The sequence below is a fragment of the Monodon monoceros genome, unplaced genomic scaffold, assembly GCF_005190385.1.
Source record: "Monodon monoceros isolate NGI ecotype Baffin Bay Population unplaced genomic scaffold, NGI_Narwhal_1 Contig1446_ctg1, whole genome shotgun sequence".
Lineage (NCBI taxonomy): Eukaryota > Metazoa > Chordata > Mammalia > Artiodactyla > Monodontidae > Monodon > Monodon monoceros.
The window spans coordinates 1-12,431 of record NW_021697300.1 but is presented as its reverse complement, the minus strand read 5'-3'; the positions used below and the strand labels follow the sequence as shown (position 1 = coordinate 12,431).

The 12,431-nt window shown below is 52.4% G+C and overlaps 1 protein-coding gene across 1 annotated transcript; it reads left to right on the top strand.

Annotated features, from left to right (window-relative positions):
• Positions 1-265: 265 nt before the first annotated feature.
• On the top strand, positions 266-8,982 carry LOC114885409 (pregnancy-associated glycoprotein 2-like). Its single transcript, XM_029205648.1, is given in 10 exon segments — positions 266-336; positions 1,452-1,602; positions 2,571-2,688; positions 2,784-2,902; positions 4,122-4,315; positions 5,463-5,579; positions 7,054-7,075; positions 7,077-7,196; positions 7,284-7,382; positions 8,830-8,982. Coding segments are annotated over 10 exon segments (1,146 nt in total). The 5' UTR covers positions 266-283.
• Positions 8,983-12,431: the final 3,449 nt, after the last annotated feature.

Genomic DNA, 12,431 nt, shown 5'->3' with positions numbered 1-12,431 from the left:
CACTCTTAGTTAGTCCGTGCAGTTTAGTTTGGTTTTTCAGCCAAGCCCCAAGGAAGAGATTACAGTAGAAATCTCTGTATTCTGAGAATTTTCCAGTTCCACTCCCCACAGACACTGATGGAGGTAAAGATTTTATCGAGAGGTTCGTATTTCTAATCAGATCCATTAGTGGCCTAAGGGGGACAATTAGGGCATGTCAGAGCGTATATAACTAGGAACTCTTGGCCACCACTGCATGCTCAGAACTCACTCTTTCCTGAGTACTTGGACCCAGAAAAGAAGCATGAAGTGGCTTGGGATCCTTGGGCTGGTGGCCCTCTCAGAGTGCCTAGTCATGTAAGTGCGGGGACTGTAAGTGGCATCATCTCTCTTTCTGGGGTCTTCCTTGTCCTCTTATTCTTCCACCCATCAGGGTTAGAAGGGAATGTAATCATTCCCTGACACTCTTGAAGTTCAACTCTCACTTATTGATGAGTACCATGCCATGGGCAACATGGGGCCCAAGCGTCTTGGGGTAGGCCTGCAGGGCTGCACAACTCTGGGGGTGCCAGTCACATCATGACTTATGTGAAAATGGCACTCCTTGGAATTGCTCAGTGCACAACCTGTGCAACTGTAAATGTGGTCCTATGAACAGCATTTCTCCTGTGATTGCTTCTAGGTATTCTCTCTGCTCTCTCTGCATTTCTGTGTATGTGTCTGTGTCTTCATCTCTGTATCTCTCTCCTTTATCTCTCCATCCCCTTTGGATGTCTCTGTGCATGCAGAACTCTCTGAGTTTTCAGTTTTTTTGTTTTGTTTTGTTTTTTCTACTTTGACTCTTCCTTGTTTCTCTAGCTTCTTATTTTCCCTAATTTATTCCCCATCTCCTGGCTTCCTCTCTCACCCCTCTCTTCTGCTTGAGCCCTGGAGAAAGATCTGGAAGGCTACTTCTAGGCTGATTTACCTCTAACAAGCAGTGTGACCACAGCCAAGTCGCAAACTCCCTGCATTTCAAATTCCTCCCTGTAAAAAGAGGATAATGATCCCGCTTTGGACTCCTTCCCAGAACTTCTTAGAAAAAGATACAGTGGGATGGCAATAGCAATGGGAATGGCTGTCATTGTTGACACTTTTTACATATCAGGTACATTACATACATCATCTCACTTAATACCCAAAACATTCTATATGGGCGATGGGGGTTATTATATTCCATGTTTTTACCTACCCTTGGGGAAACTGACTCCAAATGGTCATATGGCTTACCCAAGATTACACAACAGAACCTGTAGTCAAACCTAGGCATTAGCCATCGCCTTTGCATAGCGTCCTGATATGAGAGGACACTCATAAAAAATGCTTGGAATATACACAGTGCCATTACAATGCAAGGTATGACAGTCATACTATAACACAGACAGCTGATTGCTGACCCTTCTTTGTTTCCTTTCCCCAATGCTCGGTGAAAGAATCCCTCTAACAAAGATGAAGACCATGCGAGAAACCCTCAGGGAAAAAAACTTGCTGACAAACTTCCTGTTGAATAACAATGACGACAGGTCCCAGAATGTCGCTCATGACCCAAAATTGTCTCTTCATCCCCTGAGGAACTACCTGGATGTGAGTGTGTTGGGCGGATGGCACTCTACAGCGCCCCCTGGTGCTCTGGCCTGGCACTGGGGTTCATCTGGAGGCGCCAGGCGGTGTGGTGGGGCTAGGGCTCCTGCAGGAAGCAGAAACACTGGGGAATACGGACCCCATTCCCAGAGAAGAGGGCACTCTCATCCTCAACTCTTGGTCGGTGGTAACTGGGCTCAGCAATGACCAGGTGGCAGGTAAACGCCCATTTCTTGCCAAAGATATGTCATTAGTTTGAGGGAGATTGTTCCTCCTGAACTAAGTGAGCCACTGAGTTACAGATGAAAGGTGAGCCATGTCTGATCCAAAGATAAAGCCAACTGCAAATCAAGATTGAAACCCCAGGCAGACAAAGTTCAGCCTCCACAGATCCAAGAAGGACACCGGTAAAAAGTTACTGAGCCCCTATGGCCTGTGACGCCATAAAAATCTAACACTATGGTTATTGTTATTGATTTTAAAAAAAGGTCTCGTCTCTTCCTCAAGAATGCATAGGACAGCCTGAGTGATAGGCAAAGAGTAAATACATGTCAAATAAAAGGGCCAGCAGCGTGGTGGTGATAGGACGTGGTCTGAGTTTAGAGGAGGTGGCCTGGGGTGACCTAGGAGGGCCAACTGGAGAAAGAAACAGGCTGGGCCTTAAAGGGGAGACTGGAGAGCTTCTCAAATGAACGCATCAGGACTCGCCTGGAGGTCCAGTGCTTAAGACTCTGCACTTCCACTGCAGGGGGACCGAGTTCGATCCCTGGTCAGGGAACTAAGAGCCCGCATGGAGGAAAAAAAAGAAAACAATCAAATGAAGGCACCGGTCTGAGCAGAGGCTGTGAGGTGGGGCGGTTGGAAAGTGATCTCAGGAGACACGGGACACCTCGAGGGAAGCAGTACTCTGGGAATCGAGGGCGGCCAGGGCAGCCAGGTCTGACCACACCACCCCTCCCCGGCCCCTGTAGCTAGCCTATGTCGGCAACATCAGCATTGGAACGCCCCCTCAGCAGTTCAAGGTCGTCTTTGACACCGGCTCAGCTGACTTGTGGGTGCCTTCCACCTACTGCGACAGTGTCCCCTGCTGTGAGTACCTGCCCCCCCCGCCCATCTTGTACTCCCCCTCCCACCCCCTTCTCCGTCCTTGGCACCTGACGGACACACATCTCTTGTGTCCGCAGATACACACAATGTCTTCAACCCTCACGTGTCCACCACCTTCCGGCTCTCGGGCATGCCCGTCGACCTCACCTACGGCTCCGGGAGGATGGTTGGATTTCTTGGCTACGACACTGTTCGGGTAACTGGAAACCAGAAGCCGAGTCAGGGCTGGCCCTGGGATCAACTGCAGCTTACAAAACAGATGCAGGGCCAACTGGGAGGGCCCGTCTTTCCCAAAGTCCCCTAGTGGCTGGCTGCCCACCCCACAGTGTTGTGTCCCTGGGGAGACAGTGTCCCTGCTGACACACAAACTCCCAGAATGGCTGAGCCAGAGAGTGGCTTGGGGTGTGGATTTGCAGCTCCTTTGCCCATGAGCAGCTCAAGGTTCATTTTGCTGGGAGCAGGGAGAGAGGGGAAAAAAGCACCCACTCTTATATCCTCAGGCTGTGCCAGGTACTTTCACGGCAATAACTCGTTTACTCCTGCAGCAACCCCACATAGCAAATGCTATGATTAGCTCCACTATACAGATGAGGGAACTGAGGTGCAGAAAGCCAGGGCCTTGCCAAGGTCAGGCATCAGGTAAATGGTGGAGCTGGGCTGGCCAGTCAGGATTCATGCAGGTGTGCGGTATTTGGGGAGAGGATAAAACTGATCTTGGGCGGTTGCTGGGAACTGAGGGCTTCGGGAATCCAGACAGGGAAAGCAGGGGGCCACAGATGTGGGAGGGGCCTGATAAACGGGGGCCCCTAAGAGGGGGCCTTTGAGTGTCTTATAAAACGTATTGCCTGCATCCCCCAAAGGGCCTGAGTTCTCTCTCTCTCTCTCTCTCTCTCTCTCTCTCCCACACGCACACACACATGCACACACACATCCCCAAAGCGTGTTTCCCAGGCAGAATTTTCATTAAGTACCCTCGCAGCGACATTGTAAAATGGGCTTCTGTCTTCCTGGGCGGATGCAAATTCCACAATGCACTGCAATGAATTCAGTCCATTTCTGTCATCAGATCATAGTGATGCCAAAGAGAAGACTATCCTGCTCTCTACTCATTTTGTCCTCCAGTGGGAACCATTTGGTCCTGTTGAGTCCTTGTTTTTCCACCTGCACAGGAAGCATGTGGCCAATTTCACTCACTTCACATGGTGTTTGCAGGATGGGCAGGTGTTGGTTAAAAGCCACAGCCCAGGACAAATGGAACCCAAATTCCAGTCCCAGCTTGGTCTAACTACCTGAGGTCAACCCAGGGCACAGCCAGGCCGCAGTTCTTCTCTGCGGTGCTCATGGCGTCTCCAGCCCAGCCCAGTCCCAGCCCCACTTCCCAAACCTTTATGTGGGAACACTCTCCTCTCCCACAGATCGGGAAACTTATTGACATGGGCCAGCCATTTGGCCTGAGCAAGTCACAGTATGGGATGGAGCATGCACCCTTTGATGGCATCCTGGGCTTGGGCTACCCCAGCCTCGCCACCCAAGGGACCACCCCCATCTTCGACACCCTGAAGAGACGAAGTCTCATTCCTCAGCCGGTCTTTGCCTTCTACTTGAGCAGGTAAGTCCGAACTGCACAAGCCCTCTCTCTAAGTCAGCTGTAAGATGCTTTCAGTTGCATGAAAAGTTGTAGCCCACCTGATCCAGAAGTTTCCTGAGAGACAGTCTAGCCCGGGATAACTATGGCCCCAGGGCCACATCTGGCCCTGCCACTGGTTTTGGTAAATAAAGTTTTATGGGAACACAAGCATGCTCATGGGCTCAGGGGCAGCAGCTTGGTCCAGAGGGGTGTGAAGGGAAGAGGGAGAGCCGTGGAAGGTGTCAGGATACAGGTTGGAGGAAAAGGCAACAACAGGATGTGCTGATGGATTTCATACGGGAGGAAGGAGAGGGATGGCGGGAATGTTTCCTCCTCACTAACATTTTACCAGGAGCCCAGAAGCAGCTACACAATTCGCAGGCGCCAGTGCGAAATGAAAACGTGGGACGTCTTGTTCAAAAAGGATCAGGAGGGGCTTCCCTGGTGGCGCAGTTGTTGCGAGTCCGCCTGCCGATGCAGGGGACGCGGGTTCGTGCCCTGGTCCGGGAATATCCCACATGCCACGGAGCGGCTGGGCCCGTGAGCCATGGCCGCTGAGCCTGTGCGTCCAGAGCCTGTGCTCCGCAACGGGAGAAGCCACAGCAGTGAGAGGCCCGCGTACCGCAAAAAAAAAAAAAAAAGTATTAGGAATTTCAAGAGAGGGATAGCAGAGGCTCAGGGCCCTGCTGAGTGTGAGGCCCCATGGATGGCACAGGTCACACACGCTGGTGAAGCCAACCCTGGGTGAGCCTGAACCCACACCCTTGGCACCCTCGGGCCTCGGCTTTTCTGAGCAATGACAGGCTAGGCGAGGGGGCAGCCAGACCCCTCCGGCTCGGTGTCCTCTGAGGGTATCTCTGAGCACTCTGGTTGCTGGAGGGGACCGGGCCCTCTTCAGATGGGTGGGTGGTCGGAGCCCAGCCAGGCTGCCCAGCTTCGAACCCCTTCTGTGCCACTCACTAGTCGGTGACCCACCTCGGACAGGTCCTCAATCCCTCCGGGCCTCAATTTCCGTCTCTGTAAAATGGGGACCCTAATAGTGCCTCGGATGGGTGGAGAAGCACAGCCCTCAGACAGTGTCTGCCGTTATTCTCCTACAACGAGCCCTCCCTCTTCCTTCTCTCCTCAGCCAGAAGGAGAATGGCAGCATGTTGATGTTGGGTGGGGTGGACCACAGCTACCACAAAGGAAAGCTCCAGTGGATACCAGTGTCCCAACCCCACTACTGGCAGATAACCATGAACCGGTAAGCCTCTCCCTCTGAGGGCCACCCCAAGTGATGCTCCCACACATGCACACGGACACATGCAGACACACAAATAAACGCACAGACACACAGTCACACACACAGATATACGCTCCACCCCCAAAGACACACGTATAAACACAGGCACAGGCACACAGATACACACAGAAACACACACAGATACACACACCACCCATGGGTTCATAATCACCCCAGACCCCTGACCAGGGCTCTGACCAGGGTCCTGAACAGGGTTCAGAGAGACGTGTGCAGCCCAAGAGGGCTGCACCCACTACGCTGTAAGGCAGGGAGCACGGTTTGAAGACCCTAAAGTGCAGTGAAAAGAGGATCAGGGAAGATTTCACCAGCCTGAACAGGGTTGTGATAAGTTGACCAACTGTCTAGGGCTACCCGGGACCCAGGGAGCTCTCACTACACAAAACTACCAGTTTCAAAACAGGGAAAGTCCTGGACAAACCAGGAAAACTGGTTTCCTTAGGGAGAAACTCCCCAGCAGTGGAGAGAGGTTGGCTGCATTCTTGAGACCTGAAAGCAACTCATACAAAGAGACACTCCCCCCACCCATAGCCACCCCCCATCCCGGGCACACAGTGGGGCGGGGGCTGTGACAGAGAGAATCAGGAAGCCGGGATCCAGGAGTGGCCTGAGAACAAGGGGCTATAATTGACGGGATTCTGAGTGATACCCTCAGACAAAAGCTTACATGTCCTTTGGAGGCCCCCTGGGCTAGCTCAGGCATCGCCTGGCCGGGGCCCTCAGTGTCTGAGCTGTGTGGGTGGGCCATGCTGGGAGACAACCTCTCCCAGGGCAGCCTGTGTCTCCGACACCCCTGCTCTCAGCAACTGCTGCCCCGGGGAACCCCCATCTTCACTGTGTGGGTTGACCCGTTATCGGTCACGCAGCACATACAGGGCTCTGGTTGTTCCTCATCCACTTTTTCATTCATTCATTCATTCAACAAACATACATTGTGCATCCGCTGTGTGCTAGGCACTTGAGAGAGGCACTGAGGCTACAACTTGCCCTTACATCTAGTAAGGCAGACGTACATGAAACGAGTCACACACATAATAATGAATTTCCACTTCGGTACATGCTAGAAATGAGGAGGAGTCTACAGAGAGTGACCAAGACAGGAGCCTGATCTAGTCTGGGGGGAAGATTTCCCTGAAAAAATGACAAGCAAGCTGGAACCTGGAAGATGAGGACAAATTAGCTAGACAAAGGGGATGGGGGTCTTCTAGGAAGGGCGACCAGCACATGCCAAGGCCCTGAGGCACCAAAGAGCCTGATGCACTCAGGAGCTGAAAGGAAGTCAGCGAAGGTTAGGTGACCAGAGCAAAGGAAAACAGGGTCAGGGCGTGAGCTGAAGGGAGACAGTCAGGGAGGGGGGCAGTCATGGGGGGAGACTTCACAGTGATCCTGGTGTCCACTCTGTCCCACTGTCTCCCAGCATCACCGTGAACGGTGTGGTTTTTTGGTTGTTTCCGCGGCTGCCAAGCCATTGTGGATACCGGGACCTCGTTCCTAGTTGGCCCAAGTAGAGTGGTCACGGCCCTCCGAAGGCTCATCGGCGCCCGCCTTGTCGATAATGAGGTGAAGGGTCACGCCACAGGGTCACTCCGGGGCTCTCCACGCACCAGGGATCACCTGGGCCAACCTCTCTCCCTCTTCCTCTGACAGTATGCGGTTTCATGCAGCTACGTGGCTCGCCTGCCTACCATCGTCTTCAGCATCAACGGCAACAACTACCCACTGCCCCCGCAAGCCTACATCAGAAAGGTGAAGGGCCAGCCCTGGTGCAATTGCAGGAACCCTTGGGCTCCTGCTTGCGGGAGGGCGCCCTCTGCAGGCCAAGCCACACCATTGCAGATGCCACGGAGCCCCTGTGGCTGGGCCAGTGCCTCCCACAAAACCAACCACTTGAGAGTAAGGGGCAGTCTGGGACTTCCATCATCCTGAAATAAGTGGAACACTACCGCGTGCCGGCCTGGTGCGAGGCACAAGGAGAAGGGGACACTAAGGGCCTCTGCCCTCAAAGAGCTTCAGTTCAACCTGAGCCCTCAGATAGATGAACACGGAAAGTCAGCTCTAGCAATCCCTGCAATAGGCCAAGTGACAAGTGGGGTGGGTGGGCACAGTCTCAGTGTGCTGTCCCACCATAATGGTTAACGGTCTCCCTCCCACCTCGAAGGTGTCCTGGTTTGGATGACAAATTACATGGCGACCCTCGTCCTCGCCTGCGACTTCCCCTTGCTAAGCCCCAGTTCCCACTCTGTGAGTTGGGGTACCAGAGCCCCCTGTGGGGAGGCTGCACGCTCCCGTGAATTAAGGGTGCACAGTGACCGCACGGCCCTTGCACAGGGTTGAGGCTCAATGTCAGCTCCCTATGGGAGTTCAGAGGAGGGTGATGGGCTCAAAGGCTTTGAGGAACAAAGGGAATTTCAGTCATTCTAAACCCCCAGCCTCATGGAGGCTCGAGGAGGCCTGCATGGGTCCAGGCGAATCTACACTGGACCCCATGCAAATGGCACCTCTGGGGGCTGAGCCGAGGGGTTCCGGGCACAGATTAGACTGATGAGGGCTGTACACAAGGGAGCACCAGGGTGAGTCACCCAACCCGGCCTGGAGTGGCCAGGGAGGGCGAGCGTGGGGCCAGGAAGCCTTCCTAGAGGGGCTGAGCGCGGTCTCTAAGAACGGGTCGTGGGGAAGAGGGAGAAGCAAAGGCATTCCCTGCAGAGGAAACGGCGAGCAGGGTCAGAAGGAATGAGGGGAGTTACAGGCCATCCTTGCTCTTGTTTAACATTTTATTCAAGTATAGTTGATATACAATGTTGTGTTAATTTCTGCTGTACAGCGAACTGACTCAGTTATACATGTATTTGTATCCTTTTTCTTATTCTTTTCCACTAGTTTATCACGGGATCTTGAATAGAGCTCCCTGGGCTCTACATCAGGGCCTTGTTGTTTACCCATCCTCTCTATAGTGCTTTGCATCTGCTAATCCCAAACTCCCGTCCTCCCCTCCCCCAGCCCCTCTCCCTCATGGCAACCACATGCCTTGGCCGTTCTCGGTCTTGGATGGGCACCCCACTTCCGCAGCTGCTGAGAGAGCCCCTTGGTTCTTACCAAAGGAGGGAAATAAAACCGAGAAGCTGCCGGCTCCGGGTGCCGAGAGGGTGGCAGGTAAGGGCTCAGGCTGACTGGTGTGCATTTCCGTCTCCCCCAGAACCTTCGGGGCCAATGCTTCAGCAACTTTGGAGGGGGCACAGAGAACATGAGCCACTCGGAGACCTGGATCCTGGGCGACGTCTTCCTGAGGCTGTATTTCTCGGTTTACGATCGGGGAAACAACAGGGTTGGCCTGGCTCCCGCAGTGTAAAGGCTGGGGCCGCTTCAGCAGTCAGGCCCCCTCCAAACACACACTCACTCACACGTAGGGCACTCCCGCCCAGGGATGGCGGTGGGCTGTGGTGCTCTGCAAAGCCCCATTCTCAGCAAAGAATAAAAGTCTCCATTCTCAGCGGTGCTAATACAAATGAGTGCCTCTCTTTGGGTCGGGGAGGTGCATCATGATCGGGCAGGATCTGAACCACAAGTGAGAGGAGCCCAACTGCAACTGGCTTCAAGGAAAGGGGAGACTTACTGGAAGGACACTGGGGATCTGGGACACAGGAACCACAGAGATGCGAAGATCTCAGTGACTGGACCCAAGAAATCAGCTCCCTCTTTCTCTCCCTCACTCTTTCCCATCTCTCATCTTTGATTCTCTTAGCCTGACAACTTTCTTCCCTCACACTTCTACACATATATCCCTAACGCGTCTAATCCCTAAGGAAAGAAGCTCCGAAAAACCTCAGGATACCAAGGAGGGCTCTGACTGGGCCACTTCAGATCACGTGTCCAGCCCTAGAGCAACAATCCTGGCGGGGGGGGCTTGGGGGTACTATGATTGGCTTTACTTGATCACGTGGCCCTGCCCAACGTGATTGACAGTCTCCTCCAGCACCACGTGACTGCAACTGGGGCGAGGCAGCCCCCAAGGAAGTGGCCGTGAGTGTTCTAGACAGTGGAAGAGTTTGTGATGGCCCCCACCAACTCCACCCCCTCCTCTTTCAGAGGGATGGTAACGGGTAATAAAAATACCTTCTACCCTTCCCATCTCACAGGACCTTTGGCAGTGGCCTGCTCCAGGGGGGTTCTGGGTGAGGCCCTTCAAGCTGAGATGGTTCCCCTTTGTCCCCCCACCCCAGTCACCAGCTCTCTGCCACCCACACCTGCAGTGTCCTTTCTAGTCCCAGTTCCCAAGTGATGGGCCGTGTGGATCCCTGAGCCATGCCCACCCCTCCAGGGCCCAGCATGCTCCTTCCCTTGGCCTCCAAGGCTGCTGGCGAGGATGCCACGCATGTAAAGGGGCCCCAGGGTGCACTAAGCCTTCAGCGTTTCTGAGCTTCCTCCAGGGGCAGAGCTACAAACCACTGGTTCGAGCTGCCATGGTTTGGCACATTTGGAGTGGAAGCATCACTTCTTCCCACCTGGAAGCAGAGGCCCAGGCTGGGGACAGCAGGGGTCAGAGGTGGAGGGAGACCCACATGAGAGAAGGAGCAGGGAAGAATAAACAAGGTGGAAAACACACCCGACGCAATGCACGGTATGGGCCTTTACTCAGGCAAGACAAATCAGCGAAAGGGACGACGCCCTTCCTTCCTCATCTCTCCATTCAGGACAAATTTACTGAGCACCTACTATGTGCCAGGTGCTGTGGTGGACCCCAGGGATAGAGGGCTGGGTTAGGAACCCACCACCGATTCATGGAGACAGATAAAGAGACAACCCCCAATGGGGAGGGCCAGATGGAGAAGGCAACACAGGTGTGGGTAGGGGGCCAGAGGAGTGAGGGGCTTCCTCTTCAGGGACCAGGGAAAGGCTGCAGTCGGGCGAGAGGAGGGCATTAACTTCAGTCTTGTCACCCCACCCTGAAACACACCCCTAAGCCTTGCAGTTACCTTCTCTGTGCACACCTGCCGTATGTCCACGGTTACGTGGGCCTGGTCCCTCTGGGGTGCCACTGGATTATGATCGGCTTGAGGGGGGTGAAAGAGGACTGGTTGCAGAGCTGATAAAGGGGGAAAAGGTGAGAGCAGAAATGGCATTTTTTTTAAACAGCAAATATCATGCACTGGGCTTAATGGAGACTCAAGTGAACAGTTTGTCAAACTCATTTTCCAAGTGGTCTTCATGGAACCATAAGCAATGTCTGTGTGGGGGAGAAACTACCAATAAGAGTAAGAATAGTAGCTCTGGTTAATTACATATGCATTTCACTGTCTCCCCATGAGCCCCTGCGGGGCATGACCCCCATTGTACAGATGAAGGAAGTCTCCTCCAATCTTCTGGCTCCAGTAGTGGTTACAGGCACATAGTAGGGCCTCAATAAATACATGTTGAATAAATGAATGGATGAATTAGGAGATGCTTCCACTAGAACGCACTGCTGCATCCATGTCGGGAGACATATGGTGTCAGCGTGGCTTACTGCCGTAATATCAAGCAGAAAAAGTCAGGCTTTGCCTCCCTAGATGAGCCTAAGGCCAGGGCTGGAGCTGTGTCGGTTAATGGGCCCACTGTTCCTGAGGCTCTATGTTTGTAGCCTGTGCTACCAACATGAGGAGAAATTCTGATCTTCATCAACTTTTTAATTTTATTTCTATTTTTTTGTCTGCGCTGCATAGCATGTGGGATCTTAATTCCCCAACCAGGGTCAAACCCATGTCCTCTGCATTGGCAGTGTGGAATCTTAACCACTGGACCGCCAGGTAAGTCCCAAAGTCTTATCTTCGAAGCAACAATCTTCCCCCACCTTCCACTTTTATCCTTTACCCAATGCAGACCAAAGAGACTTATAGCCACCGGTGAGAGCAAAGGTAGAAAAAACAGGGAAAGATAGATCTTGAACCTTCTTGAAAGACTGTAAATTGGTACAATCTTTTTGGAATGACTTGTTCTTAAAATATGTATAGTCTTGTCCCAGTAATTTTGCTTCTAAGGTTTATGCTAAAGCGATGATCAGAAGCACCCGCAAACATAAATAAGCAGGATGTAGTCCTCAGAGTCTCCTGCAAAAGGGAAAATCTGGGACGTCCCAGGCCCAGTAAACATAAAGTGTCCACAGCATAGATAGGCCATCATGCAACCAACCGCCTTAAAATCGTGTTTCAGCAGAACATTTAATGTTATGAGAAATCATTCCAATATGACATTGAGAGAAAAGAACAGAATACAAAACAGCATGATCCCAGGTTTGCTAAGCACATGGAAGACAGTGCAGCGTACTCGCCAGGCACGTACATCCTGGAGCTTTTCTGCCTGGGTTCAAATCCCACCTCTGACCCTTACCAGTCATGTGACCTTGGTAAGTTCATCTCTGGACATCAGTTTCCTATTCTGTAAATTTGGGATAAGCTCAGTTCCTCCCTCACTAATCATCAAGAAAATGCAAATCAAATGACAATGAGATACCATCTCCCATCAGTTAGGATGGTCATTATCAAAAAACAAAAGATAACAAGTGTTGACGAGGATGTGGAACCCTGTACACTGTTGGTGGGGATGTAAAATGATGTAACCGCTGGAAAACAGAATGGAGGCTCCTCAAAAACTTAAAAAGAGAATTACTGTTTGATCCAGCAATCCCACTTCTGGGTATGTATTCCAAAAAATTAACACCATGATCCTAAAGGGATATTTGTCCTGTCATGTACGTTGCAACATCATTCACAATAGCCAAGATGTAGAAACAACTTAGCTCCATCAAGAGTTGAATGGATAAAG